Raw genomic sequence first — 20,527 nt, 5'->3', positions numbered from 1 at the left:
CTGAGATAGACAGATACCCCATTCCTAGAATTGAGAACCACTATGCCAAACTAGCCAGTGGTTTAAAATACGTCAAGGTAGACATTAGTCATGCCTATCAGGAACTGGAGTTGGATGAAGATTCGCAGAGGTTGGTTACCATCGACACCCACAAGGCTTTATACCAGTCTACACACTTACCTTTTGGAGTCACATTGGCCTGTGACATTTTCCAGCATATGATGGAGAGTTCATTTCAAGGCATTCCTAATGTGATAGTTTATCTCAATGACATTGTAATGGCATGAGTCTCACTTGAGGAACACAGATCAAACTTGGAGGAAGTTTTGAGAAGTTTTAAAGAGGCGGGTGTCAGGTTGTAGCGCACTTTCCAGGCAAATGAAGTTACATATTGGGTTTTCAGGAAGACGCAAAAGGTTTACATCCTTTGGAAGGTAAAGTTAAAGCCATTAAGGACGTTCCACAGCCTAAAAACATATCAGAGTTAAAGTCACTCCTCGGAATGGTGAATTATTATGGTAGATTTTTACAAAATGTGTCTACCACTATGGCCAGCTGTTAAACAAACATCTGCATTGGAGGTGGAGAGAAGAACTAAAAGAAGCGTTCACAAAAGTAAAACAGGCTTTGCAGTTGTTGGCACTGTTGGTGCACTTTGATCCAACCAAACCATTGGAGTAAGCTGCGATGCATCACCATATGGAGTGGGGGCAGTTTTGTCCCACAGAATGCCTGATGGAGTAGAAAGACCAATTGCTTTTGCATTGAGAACATTATCAGATGCGGGGAAAAAAGTGTTCCCAAATAGATAAAGAAAGCGTCGCGATCATTTAAGCAGTCAAGAAATTCCATCAGTATATTTTCAGACGAGATTTCACAATAGTATCAGATCACAAACCTTATTCAAAGATAAACCAGTGCCGCCAATTGACTCTGCATTGGTACAGAGGTGGGCTCTGTTGTTAGCAGCATAAAGTTATATGTTCCAGCGTCACCCAGCGACACAAGTATCAAATGCAGATGCACTCAGCGATTTGCCTTTGCCGCAGACAGTCACATCACCACAGGTCCCACAAGAAATCGTGCTGGTGCTTGCACCTGATTGAGACTTTGCCAGTCTCAGTTAAACGCATGTGGACAGAAAAAGACCCAGTGTTATCAAAAGTTAAGAAGCTGGTGATGCAAGTGTGGCGAAATGATAAATCAGAGCTGCATAAACCCTACCAACAAAGAATAGCAGAGACAACGTGTGAGGATGGAGTGTTGTCATGGGGGGGCTCATGTGATAATCCCACTCCAAGGGAGACAAGTTTTATTACAGGAATTAAACAACTCACATCCAGGACGAAGTAGAATGAAAGCACTCACTCGAAGTTATGTTTGGTTGCCGTGCATCAATAGAGAAATTGAAACAATGCTCAGTCAGTGCCCCAGTTGTGAAGCTCAAACAGGTATTTCCACCACCAGCGAATGTGCATCCTTGGGTTTGACCAGGCAAGCCCTGGGCACGATACGTATAGGTAGGGATTTTCCAGCCGCACTAGCCCCAAAACTGGAAAATCCCACCCGAGGTCAATGGACCATTCCATAGTCCACCCTCTAAGATTCCCGTGACGGGCTGGATGGGAAAATTGCCCCCATAGATTTTGCAGGGCCCTTTATAGGCCATATGTTTCTTATATTAGTAGATGTGTATTCTAAGTGTTTGGATGTCCAATTGGTAAAGTCCACAATGGCCACTGTCACCATTGACAACTTGAGGAAAATATTTTCTATCAATGACATCCCAGACAATGGTACATCATTCACAGCAGAGGAGTTGGAAAACATTTGTCAAATCAAATGGTATTCGACATGTTCAGTCATCACTTTATCTCTCATCCTCCAATGGGTTAGCGGAACGCACTGTACGAACATTGAAATCATTGTTTAAAATAAAGCAAGTTAACAGACCTCTTCCTCTTCATATAGCCAGTTTCTTGCTGGCATACAAACCACGCCAAATGTGACAACAGGGGTGACGCTGGCCAAGCTACTAATGAGACGCCGCTTACGGATACGGTTGGATATGATATTCCCAGATTTGGTGGGGAGGGTAGAGGTGAGACAAGTCGACCAGAAGAAAAATCATGACTCGGGGGAAAAAAACAGAATTTTCCAAGTTGATGATTCAGAAACTTTGCAGCAGGGTTGACATGGATGGCCAGAAAGATCGTGGAGAGAACAGGACCAGTCTCCTTTGTCAAAGAGACACAGGGTCCAATTTTACCATCGTGTTGGGCCCGTTTTTGGTTGCGAAAACTTGACAAAGTCGGGCGTGAGGCGAGTAGCGGGATCCGCGCCTGCCTCTGCGCCGGTTCCCCCTTTACCAAGGCCCGAAAATGGCCATGATCGGGATTGCGCCTGAAGCGGGCGCAAATGCATGCATTTAAATTGACATAATGGGCTGCACGCCAAACTTTACATGCACTTCCCCCTTTACCATCGCGTCGCCCACCCAGAATCAGCATGAAATAGACATGCACGAAAGAAGTCCGATTCAGGTGCTCCAGTTAGTGAGACGGTAAGTGCCTAGTGTCCGCTGCCATTCTGCCTAAGATTGGTGGGGGAGGTACGGAGGTACGCTGCCAGTCTGCCCGAGATCGGTGGAGGGGAAGGGGAAATGGGCCCGCGATCGGTCTGGGTGGCGGAGGGGTTGGGGGGATAAGGGGGTCAGTAATGTTGTAGGGGGAGGGGCAATGTCTGTGATGGCTGGGGGAGGCATTATCCGGCCCGGGAGGGATGTGGCAGGGGAGCTGCATTCTATCATCATTTTTTCTGCGCAGTTAGAAGCGCTGATCGGAGCTGCAGGGTTTCGGGCGCGTTAAGCCCCACCCACGGGTTTCTGCAGCGCCATTCGGAATCGCTGATATTTTTTCAGGCAGAGTGCGTACGGGGGCGCCTGAGAACGGGTCTAAAAGTCGGATCTGAAACACTCCCGGTTTCAAGTCCGCCCAGCACTTAGAATCAAAATGGTAAAATAGGGCTCTCAATGTTGTCGTGTCAAGAAACATATGAACCGTCTGAGAGAGAGAGCAGGGCCTGATACAGGGGACCAACAGACGACACCTGCAGTAGATCCGGGTTCACTAGGACAGGTTACTGGGATCCCAGTTGTAAGTGTGGACCCAGGGCACTCAGCAGTTTCTGTAACTGATGCGATAGCAGCTTCTGAGGAGGATCTCGACCCCAAACCGATGAATTTGTCTTTCGCCACCGCTCAACCAGCTTCTTCATTTCAAGAAAAGCACGTCACAGCATTGAGATGTCCTACCAATCAATGTCCAGAGTCCCCGGGCTAATTTTACTTATGGTAAACTTTCTTGGGGTATTCCTGATGTCCTTTATAAATCGCTTGCCTGAGTTAAGGATGTTCTTCTTGTTTTCATCCAAAGATGATTTCAGGAATTAGGGGGATGGAATGTGATAGCATAGCCCCTTTAAGGGGGTGATTCCCAAGGGATACGCGATTGGCAGGTCGAGGCGGGAAGCTGAGCCAATCAGGTGCTAAGGGACATATCTTGGGTAGGGGAGGATCCTCAGTTGGAGCCAAGGGGAGTGGAGAAGTCACATTGTTAGTTCCGTCAGACACTATGGCCCTGATTTTACCGGCACGGCCTTCCCGAAATCGGGGCGGGCGAGGCTCGCAGAATGGCATTCCCCGTTTGCCTCGGGCACGATCTTACGAGCCTCCATGCCAGTAAAATCAGGGCCTGTTGTAAATAATTATTTATCGTCGGCAATGAACCATTTTATACTTTGAATCACATCGAGTCGATTTATTACACCCACATCCCATGAATAAATTATACATCCAGGTTTTCAGAGGAATGAATTTTTGCACTTTTATATTGGTAACTTTTTTTTTGGGTGCTTTGCACATTAGCACCATTTTGTGAAAGTGGTTTGAAAACTGTGCATGATTTAACAACGCAGGATGAATGGGGATTTTAAGTTATGCTGTTTAGTCACAGCTTAGCGTGTCTAAAGATTCACCCAGACCCCAAAACAGCACCAAATCCACCAGGTGTGATTGATGAATCTTTTTAACAGAAATATAAGTAATGTAAAAGTAAAGTTATTTATTAGTCACAATGAAGTTACTGTGAAATTCCCCTAGTCGCCACACTCCAGGCGCCTGGTCAGATCAATGTACCTAACCAGCATGTCCTTCAGACTGTGGGAGGAAACCGGAGCACCCGGAGGAAACCCACACAGACACGGGGAGGATGTGCACTCTCCACACAGACAGTGACCCAAGCTGAGAATCGAATCTGGGTCCCTGGCGCTGTGAGGCAGCAGTGCTAACCACTGTGCCACCGTGCCACCCAAACAATGGACCCCATTCAGTTGAGATGTTCCTGGCTCCCAAGTTGATATGTACGTGATAAAGTCAATTCCTCCTTCACTGTTGTCGGTGTTTTGTTTGTATATTGACTGTTATCTGGGCCATCAGCTCTGATAGTCTCCCAGTTTCTTTAATTGGATTGTCTGATGGATGCTGTCTTGAATTTGAGATGGTAAAAAGTAAAGTGAAGTAAATATGTATCCTTGAAATTCATTTCCATCTCTTGTTAATTGGCGAATCACCTCTCTCCAGTGATTTGAAAGCATTCACATGTTGTTCTACATAAGTCCATTCTAAGCTGAGTTACTAGAATCGAATGGAAATTGTCTGAAACATTTCTACCTCACTGTCACGGAAATATCACTTTGTTTTGGACCACAAGGACTTACTCTGTGAATTACTGATCAGATGGTAATCTATAGGTTGTTTTGATACTCTCAGCAAGAACCCCAAACATATATCATTTTATACATTTATCTCTTGATAAATGAGATGTGCTTAGGAAGACTAAGTCAAATAAAAATTGCTTTCTGAAAGGACACTGACTTAGCAATTCTACTTGGAGTCTGACAGTGTGACAAATGGAAATGTCACACTATCACAGCAGAGGTGTTCTTTGAAATCTAAGAGTAAGTTTAAGGGGAGTCTGTGATGTATTTGTCTTGCACTGTACTTGACTTTGAAATTATTAATTCTCGAGCGCTGCCATCCCTCATTTTGGCAAGAATAGACAAGAAAACAAAAACACTTTTATTTTGATGGAGGTTTTGCAAATTAAAATTCCGGTGATCTGTGTCTGGGAAGCCATTCCTTTAAAATGGATGTCAAGCAGGACAAGTGAAGAGATTTGTTTTAATTTGGTTCTTTTCTCCAATTATAGACATACCAGCAGCTCCCGTCAATGTCACAATCCGACATCTGCAGGCCAACTCAGCAGTGGTATCATGGGAGGTTCCTGATGGAGATTCTGTTATTGGCTATGCTATATCACAGCAGGTATTATTGTGTTTGTTTCATCGGTATTTTAGATTCTAATTCTTTTGGCGTTGCACTTGTTTCTCAATAACCTGGTTCTACGGTAGAAAAAGAATCAAGAAATATCAAAGTACCTCAAAAGACTTTTCTTGGAATAAAGTCCAGTTAATGTGCTGAAAGTTTTAAGGTTTGAAGTTTATTTATTAGTGTCACAAGTTGTCTTACATTAACACTACAATGAAGTTACTGTGAAAATCCCCATTCGCCACACTCTGTTGCCTCTTTCGGGTACACTGAGGGAGAATTTAAAATGGCCAATGCACCTAACCGGCATGTCTTTCAGACTGTGGGAGGAAACCCATGCAGACATGGGGAGAACATGCAGATTCCACACAGAGAGTAACCCACTCCAGGAATTGAACCCGGCTCCCTGGCACTGTGAGGCAGCTGTGAAATCTCTGAATACTGAAAGTGCGGTAGCAAAACATAACCTAGTGACATAATAGCATTTCCTTAACATTTTGTAAGAAAGAAAAATTGCAACTTGAGTACAAATTGAAAGAATATTATGTTTGAGGATTGACACCAGTATAGATGAGTGTCGGTGATGGTGCTCCTATCCCATTCCAAATTGCTATTTCAGACATTGTCTCACTGAGGTCTCTATGAATTTTCATACATTGCAACCTGGAAGTTCCACTAATCATCTGACTGTCCCCATGCTCTAGGGTAGAAAACATCAGCACCAATGATGAGCATGACTCCGAGTACCTCTAAGAACCTGCTAGACTTCAGAAAGGTCTCGCTTTTAACATTAATAAGGGCCTTGTGTATGGGCAGCCTGGATGCCGATCAACTGAAATAATTAATGTTAAAAACATAGCATAAATAGATTCTTTTCAGACTCCTGCTCAAAGCTTCAATGTTCTGATCTTCCTGTGCAATACAACAAAAATATTAGCTCTGCTTTAGAATCCTACAATACTTGTTTTGTTGTCAATATTAGTTTCAATCCTAAGGTGCAGTTTGATTACAGGATGCTCTTTATAATGATAAAGTGAATACAAAATAGTAACCCAAGGTATGCTAGCTATAAGTCTTGCAAATGCTGGATAAACATGTAACACCGAAGCAAGTTGAACTGTAGCCAAGGCTAACAATATGGAACTTAGAATGTATTACAAATGCTGTTGGTCAAACTGGACACCATTCAGGAAAGTGGATTCTCAATTCCAGTGTTGAGAATACCCCCTTTATTATGCTCACTGGATAAATTTTACCAGCACCTGAGCAGGCTTTGAGAAAGTGAAGCATTATTACTGAGAGAGAAAGAGAAAATGTGGACCCATCTTGCTGCACCTTGTCCCTCGAGTTGAGTTTTTTTTTAATTCATTCATGGGACATGGGTGTCACTGGCTGGCAGCATTTATTGCCCATCCTTAGTTGCCCAAGGTCAGCTAAGAGTCAGCCAGATTGCTGTGACTCTGGAGTCACATGTAGGCCAGATCAGAAATGGACGGCAGATTTCCTAAAGGACATTAGTGAACCATATAGGTTTTTCCAACAATAGTTTCATGGTCATCAGTAGATTCTTAATTCCAGATATTTTTTCTTGAATTCAAATTCCACCATCTGCTGTGGCAGGGTTCGAACCCAGGTCCCCAGAACATTAGTTGGGATTCCAGATTAATAGTCTAGTGATAACACCACTAGGCCATCATCTCCCTAGTAATGAATTGACAGTAGCATTAACTACATTACCTGAATCACCTATTTGACAAAGGAAAGTGTGGAGACAGAAGGAATAATGAATATTTTTTAAAATGCAGAAAATTGAAGACTTGAGATGTTAAATGTCTACCTTCTGGGAGGGCATCTTAATAACATTGGCTAGCATTTTAGTCAGTGCAGTCACAGGAGTGACACACTCAATATGCCACGTTCTCTCTGAATCATTTGCAGTCCATGAAATAAGTGTGACATCTCTGCTCTGGTGCATTGATCACACAAAGGCTTATATCATTCCCACTGAGAAGCTGAAATGTAATGTTTGCCCTTAGGAAATGCTATGCACCATGAGATAGTTCACATATATGGTGAACCTTCCCTGGAGAATTCCTTTAACTTTTAAAAAAATTCTTACTTCTTTCACATGTGTGCTTTTGCTCGAATGATTTTGCTCACTTTAGTCCAAACAATTTGTGTTTTTTAATTTACAGGGTGGCAGCATAACTTAGCAAAATTCTCTTGACTCTGAAAAGCCTTCAAGCCATCTCTCCTTTAATAAAAACACAGCCATTCATTATATCACTGTGATAAAAACTCCACTTATTTGTCTTATCTCCATATTGCTCTTCTTTAGCTATCCTTTATAGTTCTAGGTCATGATTCTCCTCATCAGGGGCACCTCTGCAAATTTGACCCATCTCCTTACCTCAGAGTTTAATCCAATTCCCAGTGAGAAACATCAGCAGGGAAATCAGGACTGCCATTGAAGCACCAAAAGAGGCAGGAATGCATTTGAAAAGCCAAAAGAGCCATGGGCAGCACGGTGGCCCAGTGGTTAGCATTGCTGCCTCACAGCGCCAGAGACCCAGGTTCAATTCCGGCTACCTTCTCACTTGTTGTGAGGATGGTGACTGTGTGGAATTTGCACGTTCTCTCCGTGTCTCTGTGGGTTTCCTCCGGGTGCTCCAGTTTCCTCCCATGCTCCAAAGATGTGTGGGTTAGGTTGATTGACCATGCTAAATTTCCCCTTATTGTCAGGGGGATTAGCAGGATAAATATGTGGGATTACAGGAATAGGGCCTGGTTGGGATTGTTGTTGGTGCAGGCTTGATGGGTTGAATGGCCTCCTTCTGCAGTGAAGGGATTCTAAAATTCCTCAACAGAGAGCAGGATCTACCAGACTTATTCAAAATTCGTCTGGATCTCCTAGGGGATTTCCATTTTTTTCTTGCCCCTTTAACATTGCTCCCACTTTTAACATCTGGACTTCCTCCTCCTTGGTCTATTACAGCTGCCTCCACCAATGCTATGAGCAATGCAAATGATGCTCCACAGGCAATTTTGACATTGAGAATGTCTTCATGGTGATGACCTCCAGATCATTCCAAGCAAATTGCCTCCAGACATTTCCTGTTTCCCACATCCACTCTCTAGACCACCAAGGATTGCGGGTTGTGAGGATGGGGCCTGGGTGGGATTGTGGTCGGCGCAGGCTCGATGGATCGAATGGCCTCCTTCTGCACTGTAAGATTCTATGATTCAGAACATCATATTGATGCATAACCATATTAACATTGCAATGATAGTAATGCAGCTTGATAACAAGCTCAATTTTAATGAATTGCATTGAATTGAAGGCAAGAGGCCTTGTGGTGCAGTGGGTAATGTCCTTTTCTCGGAACTGGAAACTCTAGTTTGAGTCCCACTTCAGGCCACAGAAGGTGCAATCACAGCGTTGCCAAACAGGTTGAACACAAATCTGCAAATCCTCCCTACATACCCATGGCGTGTCGTGAGAGTAGGGGAGTCTCCTGGTCAGCCATCTGCAGAAGGTTATTGCAAACTACTGCAGTATCTTGCCAAATAAAACCATTGACCAAACACAAGTCCATGGCCACCAATGCCTTTTCAGGACATGGCTCTTACAGAGACTCTGAAACTGGATGGAAATCTCAATGATTAAATGTGAATGTGGTGATAATCATTAAAAGACAAAATCTGCAGTAGTTCCTTCAATTGTTTCTTTTTCAGCTTATTGTATTTATCTACCGTAACAGGCATTAAACAGTCAGGAAACAGATGCAAACCAATAAATCTCAGTCAGTTCCTGTATTGTCAGCCCCTCTGGAGAGTGATGATAACAATTATATCCCCATGAAACTGAAATTAAGCAGAACTCAAACTTAATGGCAATCAAATATTTAAACTGATATGTCCCTATGTTTTGACATTTTAGAATATTCATGACTATCTGTCACACTGTAATCTCAGGAGTTCCCAGTGTGCAATGCTGAAAGGTGTTGCACAGGAACATAAACAGCTTCAATCTTTTTAAAAAATAAGTATCTAAATATTTAACAGGGCCAGGACCGAGCTATAACTGCAAGTCAATGAAGAAAGCTGCAGTGACAGCCATAAGTTGCGACCATTCTTTGAGTTGAAATAAATCACAAGATCTTTGGAGTGAATTGTCCTATTGACAAATTCCTAATTAACACATGAGGCGAGAGCAGGCGGTAAATCCTACCCAAAGACTGGAAAATCCTGCCCGAGGTCAATGGGCCTTTGCATGGTCCGTGTCTCGCTCGCTACAATTCCTGTGGCGGGTGGGACAGGAAAATTCCGCCCGATGTCTATCTGTACAATGTTCCAGATTATCTCACTCTGAAAAGCATTTATGAAAGAATTTCCTAAAACATAGCAACTACCAAAGATGTTGAGCCACTTTTAGAAACTGACAGTGATATTTGTAGCATTGAAGTTTTCCTATCTTCAAGAATGCCAATTCTTTCTGCACGAGATGTTCTCCACCTATCACTGGCCCTCTATCCAGTCCCCACAGCGCCCCCCGCCCCCTCCCCCCCCCCCCACAACAGTATAAATCTCCTATTTCCCACTGTGGTTAGCAGTGGTTACCACTGGTCCCTCGCAGCACCAGGGACCTGGGTTCAATTCCTGGCTTGGGTCACTGTCTGTGTGGAGTTTGCACGTTATCCCTGTGTCTGCGTAGTTTCCTCCGAGTGCTCCAGTTTCCTCCCACAGTCTGAAAGACGTGCTGGTTAGGTGCATTGAGCTGAACAGGCGCTGCAGTGTTAATGTAAGCCTTACTCGTGACTAATAAATAAACTTTAACTTTAAACTTTTTAACTTTAAAAATATCTTTAACATGCACAGTGAATTTGGATCCTAAATTGTGTGAGATTATTGCATTAAATGCACAGTAACCCCTCTGAAATTCTATGTGTTGTTGATTACCATGACTTAAACAGAATTTGGATTAAAACTTTTCACAGAGGAAAAAGTTAAAACATTGTTCTGCTGCTCTGCCCCTCTATTGCAAGCTGACTTACTTCTTCAGGCTCAATCTACCCAGTGAGTTAATTGTGGAATTGATATAGCAGTTTCTGCTATTAAGGGAACATCTCTAAATTCTCAATCTAAATGGAGTGTATCATCCCATTGATTTTGTTATAACTATTCAAAAATGTAAACTTTTCATTCAACCTTAACAAGTATACTTTTCATTCCCAGAAAAAGGATGTGCGAATGCTACGCCTTATCCAGGAAGTGAATACCACAACCCGTTCCTGTGTACTGTGGGATTTGGAAGAGAACACTGAGTACATTGTCCACGTTCAGTCAATTGGCCTGAGTGGTGTGAGCCCTGTGAGTGACCCTATCTCCTTCCGGACCCCAAAAGAAGCTGAGAAATCGGCCTCAAAAGGTAACAGTAGACTCAAGCGCTTTAATAGAATGGCTTCATGATCAAAACACAATCTGGCTACTGGCTGCATTCTGCAACTGAATATTATAATTCTAAGTAAGCTGCAAAGATTTTTAATGTTGTTCTGTATGTGTGATTATTGTTGAGGCCTTGTGGCGACCCTGCCTCTGAGCCAGAAGCTCCGGGGTTTGAGTCCCACCCAGGATTTAATGCCAAGGACAACAGGTTGAGTACCAACCTGCAAAATCCTTCCAATACACACCAATGGCAAGACGTAAGAGTGGGAGAGACTTCTGGTCAGCCATGCTGGATGTGGAGTGGCACCCCTCAAGCTATAAGCCTCTAGTGATAGACTAGCAACCTGTTCCAGCAAAAACCTCACTATGGGAACAGATTAAATTCTGCCTTGCACATCACCAGGCGCAGGAAGAGAAACAACAACAAAGTGTGATTAATGTGGAGGCCTTGTGGCCCAAGGGGTAGCATCCCTGCCTCTGAGTTTGAAGCTCAGGACCCACTCTAGGACCTGATGACTAAGGAAGGAACAGATTGAGAATCAACTTGTAAATCCTTCTATGCCAATGGCAGGCAGTAAGAACAGATTGGAGCCCCGATCATCTGTATTCATAGCTCTAAACTACAACACACATGTAACAGTGCAGAGACTTGGACTCCCCAAAAAGTTGGCCTGATGGCCTGTGTGCCAACAGCACAGAGTTCAATCCCTATTCTGGCTGTGGTGCTTTTGGGAGCTGCCTACTTGCTCCAACTATAGTGCAGCTCATGGCGCTTGGGCTCGACCTGCCTTCTGCAGGGAACTAAAGAAGATGTGTGAATAAATACTTATTTAGCTAGTTGCCTTTACACCTTCAGAAGTTTTTATTATAACTCTTATCACTGAAGCGCCATCAGAAAACATCAACATTTTCTCATCAACTACAGGCTCAGTAGAGATATTGCAAAGCTTTGAGAAGACTGGAAAGTTGCTAAAGCATGGACATATGTAGTTTTCCTTTGATCAGGAAAACTTCCTGGAAACATATGGAGAACAACAACATTTAGTTTCCTTAATTTGCAAGATATGGTAGTAGTGTTCTCCCATTCCAATTCTCTTCCCACACCTAGTGGTGCACTCAGGCAGACTTTTTTGTCTGTTTCCATAGCTAGTAATTCCCGGAACAGGTCACTAGTCTGACACCAAGGCTTATAGCTTAAGGGCACCACTCCACATCAGGTATGGCTGACCAGGAGTCTCTCCCACTCTCATCATCGGCCATTGGCGTGTTAGGAAGGATTTGCAGGTTGACGCACTCAACCTATTTGACCGAGTTATGGACGTACCTTCCTTGGTCATTAAGTCCTCGGGTGGGACTCGAACCCGGAGCTTCTGGCTCAGAGGCAGGGACGCTACCCACTGCATCACAAGACCTAGGGTAGTAGTGGACTGTAGTTTTAATTCCCTTTCCTGTGACCTATGCCAGCAATAAGAAGAGGAGCAGCAATATTGTGAGAACACTATCACCTTCAAGTTCCCAATTCATAAACCATCGCTATTTACAGTTCTACCTCAGTCGCTCATTGAGAATCCTGGAATTTCCCATCTAACAGCGTCACTACTGCTGAAGAAGAGAATCCATCACCATCTTTCAGCGAAACTAAGGATGGGCAATTAATGTGGTTTTGCCCGCAGCCTCAGACCAAATAAACTCAAAATTATTGGCATTTAGAAGGAGATATCGACCTGCAAATAAAAAGATTAAGCTTACATTCCAGGTCCTGAATGGAAAGACATTTTAGCTGGATTTTAGACATTTTGAAAGGAAAATCAGATGAGCATTCGCCGCTGGAAAATCTACAATGATACCAAAAATCTTTCCTATAGGGAAGTAACAACTACAACTTGCACAGTTTAAGGAGGACAGAAATGTGGAGAGATATAGGGAGAATATCGTAGAATCTGGGCCAAAGGTGGCTAATGGCAAAGACATCATTTGTGGTGTGATGGCAGAGTGGATGCTCAAGGAGTCAGATTCAGAACAACAGATATTGCTACAAGAGGTTACAGAGACACAAAACTATGAAGGGATTTAAACATGAGGATGAGAATTTTAAATGAGATGCATTGTGAAACTGGCAGACACTATAGCTTAGGGATAATGTGTTAGTGGAATGATGCAAGACAGGATCTCGTCAGTAGAGTTTAGGATGAGCAGAAAGTTACAGAGTTTGAAGATGGGAGATGAGGGAATAGAGCTTTGTAATAGTCATGTCTGGAGGTGACAAAGGCTTAGATGTGGGTTTCTGTATCTGATAGGTTGAGGCAGGTGATACAGGATGACATTACAGAAGTGAGAATCAATAGTATTAATGGAAAACTAGGAGAGCCCTGCTTGAGGTTAAGTAAGACGCTGAATTTGCAAACAGTCTTGTTCAGTCTGAGACTGGCTGATGAGGATGGGGCTCTGGTGTATACGTGTGTGCATGCATGTGCGTGTGCCATGTGTGTCTGTTTGTGTGGGGGTAGGAGTAGGCAGTGGGTGAGACAGAGAGCTCTTGTTGCAATGATACACTGCTGGAGACATTCTGGTTATCATCAGATAGGTTATTGTAAAAGTAAGCAAGGACAATTCCACCAAGCTTGACTGGGAGAAAACACATCAAGGGAGGAAAGTGCCATTAACCTTCTCACTGATGCAGAGAAATCGAGATATCGAGGAGGATGCGTGATGAAGAACCATGGTCACAGTCACAGAGAATGCAAATTTGTGACTTTGATTAGGACTATAAGGTGCTGTGTCAGCACAAATACCAAATTGAAGAGATTGAATTTACGTAAGTGTGAATAAATTTGGGAGGTAACAATAGATTCATGGAGAGGAATGGTAGGTTGGCGAATGGTTGAGAAATTACTGGGAGAAAAAGGTTGAGGTTGTGTTTTTGGAGATGTGAGTTATGATGATGACTCTTGGGTACTGAGGAGGTAAAGAAGAGAAATTGGGTGTCTATACGTTTAATAAAAGTAGGATAAAAGGTGCAGGAGGTGAGTCTTATTGAAGAGATAAACTCAAACATGGCTTGAGGGGGGAGTTTTGTGGTGCAGTGGACAGCATCACTATCGCTGAGGCAGAAACACTGGGTTTGAATCCCACTCCAGGACCTGACGGCCAAGGAAGATGTGTTCATAATGCGGCCAAACGGATTGAGTATCAATTTAGAAATCCTTCCAAACAGACACCAATCAGCAGGCGGTAAGAGTGGGAGAAATTCCTGGCCAGCCATGTGAGGGAAAGAACTTTGGCACCACCGCCCATCGCTGTCCATAGCTCCAGGCTACAAAATGCATGTAAAAGTGTATGTTTGCTACAGCAACTCTGGCTCCTTGTCGGGGTTGGCTCAGTTGGCTAGCTGGCTGGTGTGGATCAGATTGGTGTCAACAGCATGGCGTTCAATCCCCATTCCGGCTGGGCTGGATTCAGTGCTGGTCTCCTTACCCTACCTGTGGTGGAGAACATGTCAGGAGGTCTACAAGAAGGCAGCTTGAGGGAAAATGGAACAGGAGGTAGGAAGATAGAAACAGTCAAGAAGGAGTGGTGCATTAAAATGCGTTCCATAGGTTAGCTATCTACCATGCATATATTTAATTCCATATAAATCGGTAGTGCAGATGGAAATTTTGTTTCATATTTTATTCACATTTTTAAATAGCAAGTTAACTAATAAAACTACTGACTGCATGCTTATAGTTCAATATAATACCCAAAAATTAGAATTGCATGGATCCAATGTTCCTAGACAAATTGACTCACAATTAAATCCAAATTAGATTTGTGAATAAGCTGTGAAAATTGACCATATTTTAAACAAACCGAATATAATTTTATATTGCACAGTATATCCTTGATATGTACTCAAGTAACTACTGTTATGTAACTTTTTTCTAGTTAAACATTAAATAATGAACTTCATTCATCATTGGCTAAGCCTGCCCAGGAGGCCAGTCGGCCCATCGAGTCTGCACCGACCACAATCCCACCCAGGCCCTACTCCTGTAACTCCTCATATTTACCCTGCTAGTCCCCCTGACACTAGGGTCAATTTAGCATGGCCAATCAACCTAACCCACGCATCTTTGGACTGTGGGAGGAAACTGGAACACCTGGAGGAAACCCACGCAGACACTGGGAGAACTTGCAATCACAGACAGTGACCTGAGCCGGGAATCGAACCCGGGTCCCTGGCGCTGTGAAGCAGTAATGCTAACCATTGAGCCACCGTGCCGCCCAGTGATGTCTTGCTTTTGTGGTTGTGTTCCATTGACACTATGCTGCAATATCCCTGTGGATGGAATCACAGAATGGTTATAGCACAGAAGGGGGCCATTCAACTTGTTGCGCCCAAGTTGGCTCTCTGTGAGAGAAATTCACCTAGTCCCACTCCCCTGCCTTTCCCCAGCAACCCAGCAAATCTTCTCTCTTCAGATAATTGTCTAATTTCTTTTTGAAAGCTACAGTTGAATCTGCCTCCACCACATTATCAGGCAGTGCACTCCAGAACCCACTGCATAAAGGTTTTTCCTCATGATAGAGCAAATGGTCTCCTTCTGCACCATAACAATTTTGTGACCTCTTCTATTTTGGCAATCATCTTTAAATTGGCATCCTCTGGTTCTTGACCCTTCCACTATAGGAATAGTTTCTTCCTACCCATTCTGTCCAAACCTCTCCTGGCCGTGAACACCTCTATCCTGCTACAATGATGGACAGAACAAAAGCTTTTTCTTAATTCATATATGGGATTTGAGTATTGCTGAACAGGTCTGCATTTGTTGCCCATCCCTAATTTCCCTTGGGAAGGTGATGGTGAGCTGCTTTCTTCAATTGCTGCCGTCCAAATGCTGTAGGAACACCCACAGTTAGGGAGGGATTTTAACCCGGCGACAGTGAAGGAATGGCAGTATAGTTCCATGTCATGATGGTGAGTGACTTGGAGGGGAATTTGCAGGTGATGATATTCCCAGGTATCTGCTGCCCTTGTTCTTGCAGAGGTCACGGGTTTGGAAGTTACTGTCAAAGGATGATGGGTCAAATACGTAGCACATAATTTACAATCAAACAGTGCTATTATTGATGGGTTATTACTGGTCAAAAAAGGTGCACCGATGTTTCAGCAACAGTTTAAGCTGAGATCCTCATTTTACTATAACTGTTTTTAACATTTTAATCCATGTTGTGTACTTTTTCTTATGCTTGCCAGTAAAGCTTCATACAAGATCCATTTCAATATCTAACTGGGTTGCATAATACAATTCTATATATGTGCCCATGAAAAATCTTGTAAAATAAATAACTGTTACCAAGAGGTGAGTGCAATAATAATATAACCATTCCTTGACATAAAGACTAAAAGGAAAATGGTTAAGTTGTTTAGATCTGCTATAAATCCATTTCAAAAGAATGACTTGCATTTATACATTGCGATGGATGGCCACAGGATTTCTCAAAGCATTTTAACAGCCATGAAGTACTCTTGAAGTGCAGTCGCTCTTATAATGTGGGAAATATGGGAGCAAATTTATGCACAGCAAACTCCTCCAAATCTGGCCATTATCCTAACGGCCAGATAATTTATTTCAGGAATAGTTTTTTTGCCAGGCCACAGTTGATAACATCCCTGCTCTTCTTCAGAATAGGACCGTGGAATCTTTTATGTCCACATGAGAGGACTGCTGCGGCTTCAGTTTAATGCCTCATCCTAAAGCTGTGAACTCCAACAGTGCTGCACTACCTCAGTACTGCACTGGAGGATCTGATGTGATTTTTGTTCACAATCCTTCAGTGAATAAACTATAACTTTGACTCAGTGCTACAAACCGAGCCATGGCTGACATACAGGGAAAAGGAGGGAGGGGGGAGGGGTGGAGATAGAGATAATGGTAATGTCACTAGTAATCCAGAGACCCAGCTAATAAACTGGGGATGTGGGTTCAAATCCCACCAAAGCTGCTGGTGGAACTTAAATTAAGTTAATAAATCTGGAATAAAGCTAGTCTCAGTAACAGTGACCATGAAACGATTGACATAAAAACCCATCTGGTTCACTAATGCCCTTTAAGGAAGGAAATGTGCCTGCTTTACCTCATCTGATCTACGGTAATGTGGTTGACTCTGAACTGCCTTTCTGAAATGGCCCAGCGAGCCACTCAGTTCAAGGGCAATCAGAGATGGGCAACAAATGATGCCCACATCCCATGAAAGAATAAACCTTGTGAGCATTATACACTGGTTCTGACTGATCAAATAAATACAGACATCAAATAAAGTATGGACTGCGGATGGTGGGCTCTAGCTGAACGAATACTGTTATTAACCTGATGGTTGCATTGTAAACTTAAAATGAACAGAATAAGTTACCTTCAGGTTTTTTTTGATGAAGGGTAGAATACTTCATTACTTTTGATTCAACTCACACAATCACTTAGTTTCCTTAAATACATTTAAGTGATCACAAGTGAATATGTTAAATGTACAATCAGCAGTAAAGGTATGGCTCACCTCTGCCGAGCTGCCTGCACTATTGTTCCTCTAATATCTCTGGTAATACTTTCCAAAATGAACGTCTTTCAGATTTCATTGAAGGGCAAGCCCTTGATACAGTGAGTTCTTAATTTGAATTAAATATTGATTAATTATTTTTTTAAATACTTTTCCAATTCAATCAAATCCAGTCCAATTCAGAGTCTCAACAAGTTGAGACATTTCCAATCCAAGCTGACAAGACAGGGTATGCGACCCTTTACCCTGTCCTGGGCCTGATCTACATGAGCCAAGCTGATTGGAGAAGGGGGAGGTTTCCTCCTCCAAGGCTTGATCTCATTTGCATCTTAGCCAAAAGGCCGAGATGCCGCTTTAAAAAATTGCTTCATATGAAAATGAAGCTTAAATGTAACCTAATGACCTCAACCAAGTGCAGCATCCGATCCATATTACGCCTTTTGGCTAAGATCAAGTGTAGTTATGCGGATGCTGCACTTGGGTTGAGGTCATTAGGTTACATTGAAGCTTCATATGTTTCATATGAAGCAATTTTTAAAAGCGGTATCTCGGCCTTTTGGCTAAGATGCAAATGAGCTCAAGTCTTGGAGGAGGAATTGCTTTCCCTCCTCCAATCAGCTTGGCTCATGTAGATCAGGCCCAGGACAGGGTAAATGGTCGCTCGCCCTGTCTTGCCAGCCTGGATCGGAAATGTCTCAACTTGTTGAGACTCTGAATTGGACTTGATTTGACTGAATTGGAAAAGTATTTTTTTTAAAAATCCAATCCATACTACACTTGATCTTAGCCAAAAGGCCAAGATATTGATTAATAATGAAGTAATAAATACTGCCGATGCAGAGGCAATCTAAAATATGACTTTGCTCCAAACACAAATGGTGTTTACTGCTCCTCATTAAACTCACAAGCCTTGAAATTTTGCTGTGGCACATTACAGTAGAAATACTTGGCGTCTTCCTGAAATTTGACTTGGTATTTTGTCCACAGAATTCCGATCAAACACCACTAAAATAACAACTGGCAAAATTTCAGACAAATGTATTAATTATTCATATCCAGATAGCCTGCAGCACCACTTTAAGACATTTAAATAGAAGAACAAAGCTATTCCACTATTCTCACCTCAGTCATTCCACATGCATTTTGCCAGCACAGGCAATGTGTGAGAGGCACCAGTTGAATTCCCACACACGACCTGTAATCTTGATGCATGTGAACTGATTGACAATCAATATAAAGCGTTATTATCTAAAGTGAATCCAAATCCCTGTTTGCTGTTAAAGGATGGTCCCAGTGCAAAGATTGCATTATTGATCTCACATGAACAGAATTCTACAAATTAATAGCTGTTCTGATGGAAGACTGAGTCATGTTGCACCAAACCATGCAGACCAGGTTCGATCCGTGTGCTGCTTTTCAGGAGCATAGGAACAGAAGTGGGCCATTTAGCCCCTTGCGCCCATTCTGCCATTCAATGTCATGATCTCTGACCTAACTCCATATCATGATGTGGAGATGCCGGCGTTGGACTGGGGTAACTCCATATACCCTACCCTTGCCCCATAGCCTTTAGTTAACAAAAATCTATCAATTTATTTTGAAATTTAGCAACTCATCAAGCTATTTGTCATCTGCGAAAGTAAGTTCCAAACTTCTACCTCCCTTTTGTGTGTACAAATGTTTTCTAATTTCATTCCTGAAGACTAGTTCTCATTTTTAGACTCTGACCCTTAGTCCTAGACTCCCCAACCAGCAGAAATAGTTGCTCTATCTGCCCTACCTGTTCCCCTTAATTGTTTGAAAACCTCAATTAAATCCCCCATTGACCTTCTACATTTCAGGGAATACAACCTGACTTTGTGCAATCTCGCCTTTGAATTTAACCTAATTCAGGTACCATTCTGGTAAATCTATGCTGTACTCCCTCCGAGACCAGTATATCCTTCCTAAGGTGCAGTTGCAGGAATTACTCTCAGTACTCTAGGTGCGGTCTGATCACGGTTTCGTGTAACTGTAGCATGACTTCTATCCTTTGGTCTTTTAGTCCTCTAGATATAAAGGTCATAAGTTCATCAGATATAGGAGCAGAATGAGGCCATTCGGCCCATCGAGTCTGCTCCACCATTCGATCATGGCTGATATGCTCCTCATCCCCATTTTGCTGCCTTCTCCCCATAACCCTTCAACCCATTACCAATTAAAAATGTGTCTAACTCTTCCTTAAATTTACTCACTGTCCGTATCCACCGCACTTTGGAGTAGCGAATTCCACAGATTCACAACCCCTTTGGGAGAAGTAGTTTCTTCTCAGCTCTGTTTTAAATTTTACCCTAAGACTATGACCTCTCGTCCTAGAATGCCCCACCAGTGGAAGTATCCGCTCCACATCTACTTTATCCATACCTTTAATTGCCTTGCATACCTCAATTTGATCTACCCCCGTTCTTCTAAATTCCAGAGAGTGTAGGCCTGAACTGTTCAATCTCTGTTCATACGACAAGCCCCTCTGGAATCAATCTAGTGAATCTCCTCTGAGCTGCCTCCAATGCCACCACATCTTTCCTCAAATAAGGGGACCAAAACTGTGCACAATACTCCAGGTGTGGCCTCACCGATGCCTTGTATAGTTAGAACATAGAACATAGAACAGTACAGCACAGAACAGGCCCTTCGGCCCACGATGTTGTGCCGAGTTTTATCTGAAACCAAGATCAAGCTATCCCACTCCCTATCATCCTGGTGTGCTCCATGTGCCTATCCAATAACCGCTTAAATGTTCCTAAAGTGTCTGACTCCACTATCACTGCAGGCAGTCCATTCCACACCCCAACCACCCTCTGCGTAAAGAACCTACCTCTGATATCCTTCCTGTATCTCCCACCACGAACTCTATAGTTATGCCCCCTTGTAATAGCTCCATCCACCCAAGGAAATAGTCTTTGAATGTTTACTCTATCTATCCCCTTCATCATTTTATAAACCTCTATTAAGTCTCCCCTCAGCCTCCTCCGCTCCAGAGAGAACAGCCCTAGCTCCCTCAACCTTTCCTCATAAGACCTACCCTCCAAACCAGGCAGCATCCTGGTAAATCTCCTCTGCACTCTTTCCAGTGCTTCCACATCCTTCTTATAGTGAGGTGACCAGAACTGCACACAATATTCC

The 20,527-nt window shown here is 43.0% G+C and overlaps 1 protein-coding gene across 1 annotated transcript in view; it reads left to right on the top strand.

Annotated features, from left to right (window-relative positions):
- The window catches only part of fndc5a (fibronectin type III domain containing 5a), an 86,618-nt gene that overhangs the window by 48,476 nt on the left and 17,615 nt on the right, over window positions 1-20,527 (top strand). The window contains exons 2-3 of the mRNA XM_078237110.1: window positions 5,268-5,383; window positions 10,622-10,814. Of these exons, the coding sequence (XP_078093236.1) occupies window positions 5,268-5,383; window positions 10,622-10,814 (309 nt within the window). The remainder of the gene's footprint in view (window positions 1-5,267; window positions 5,384-10,621; window positions 10,815-20,527) is intronic.

Source organism: Mustelus asterias, chromosome 21, assembly GCF_964213995.1.
Source record: "Mustelus asterias chromosome 21, sMusAst1.hap1.1, whole genome shotgun sequence".
In the NCBI taxonomy this organism is placed as follows: Eukaryota; Metazoa; Chordata; class Chondrichthyes; order Carcharhiniformes; family Triakidae; genus Mustelus; species Mustelus asterias.
This window is presented reverse-complemented; position numbering and strand designations above follow the sequence as displayed.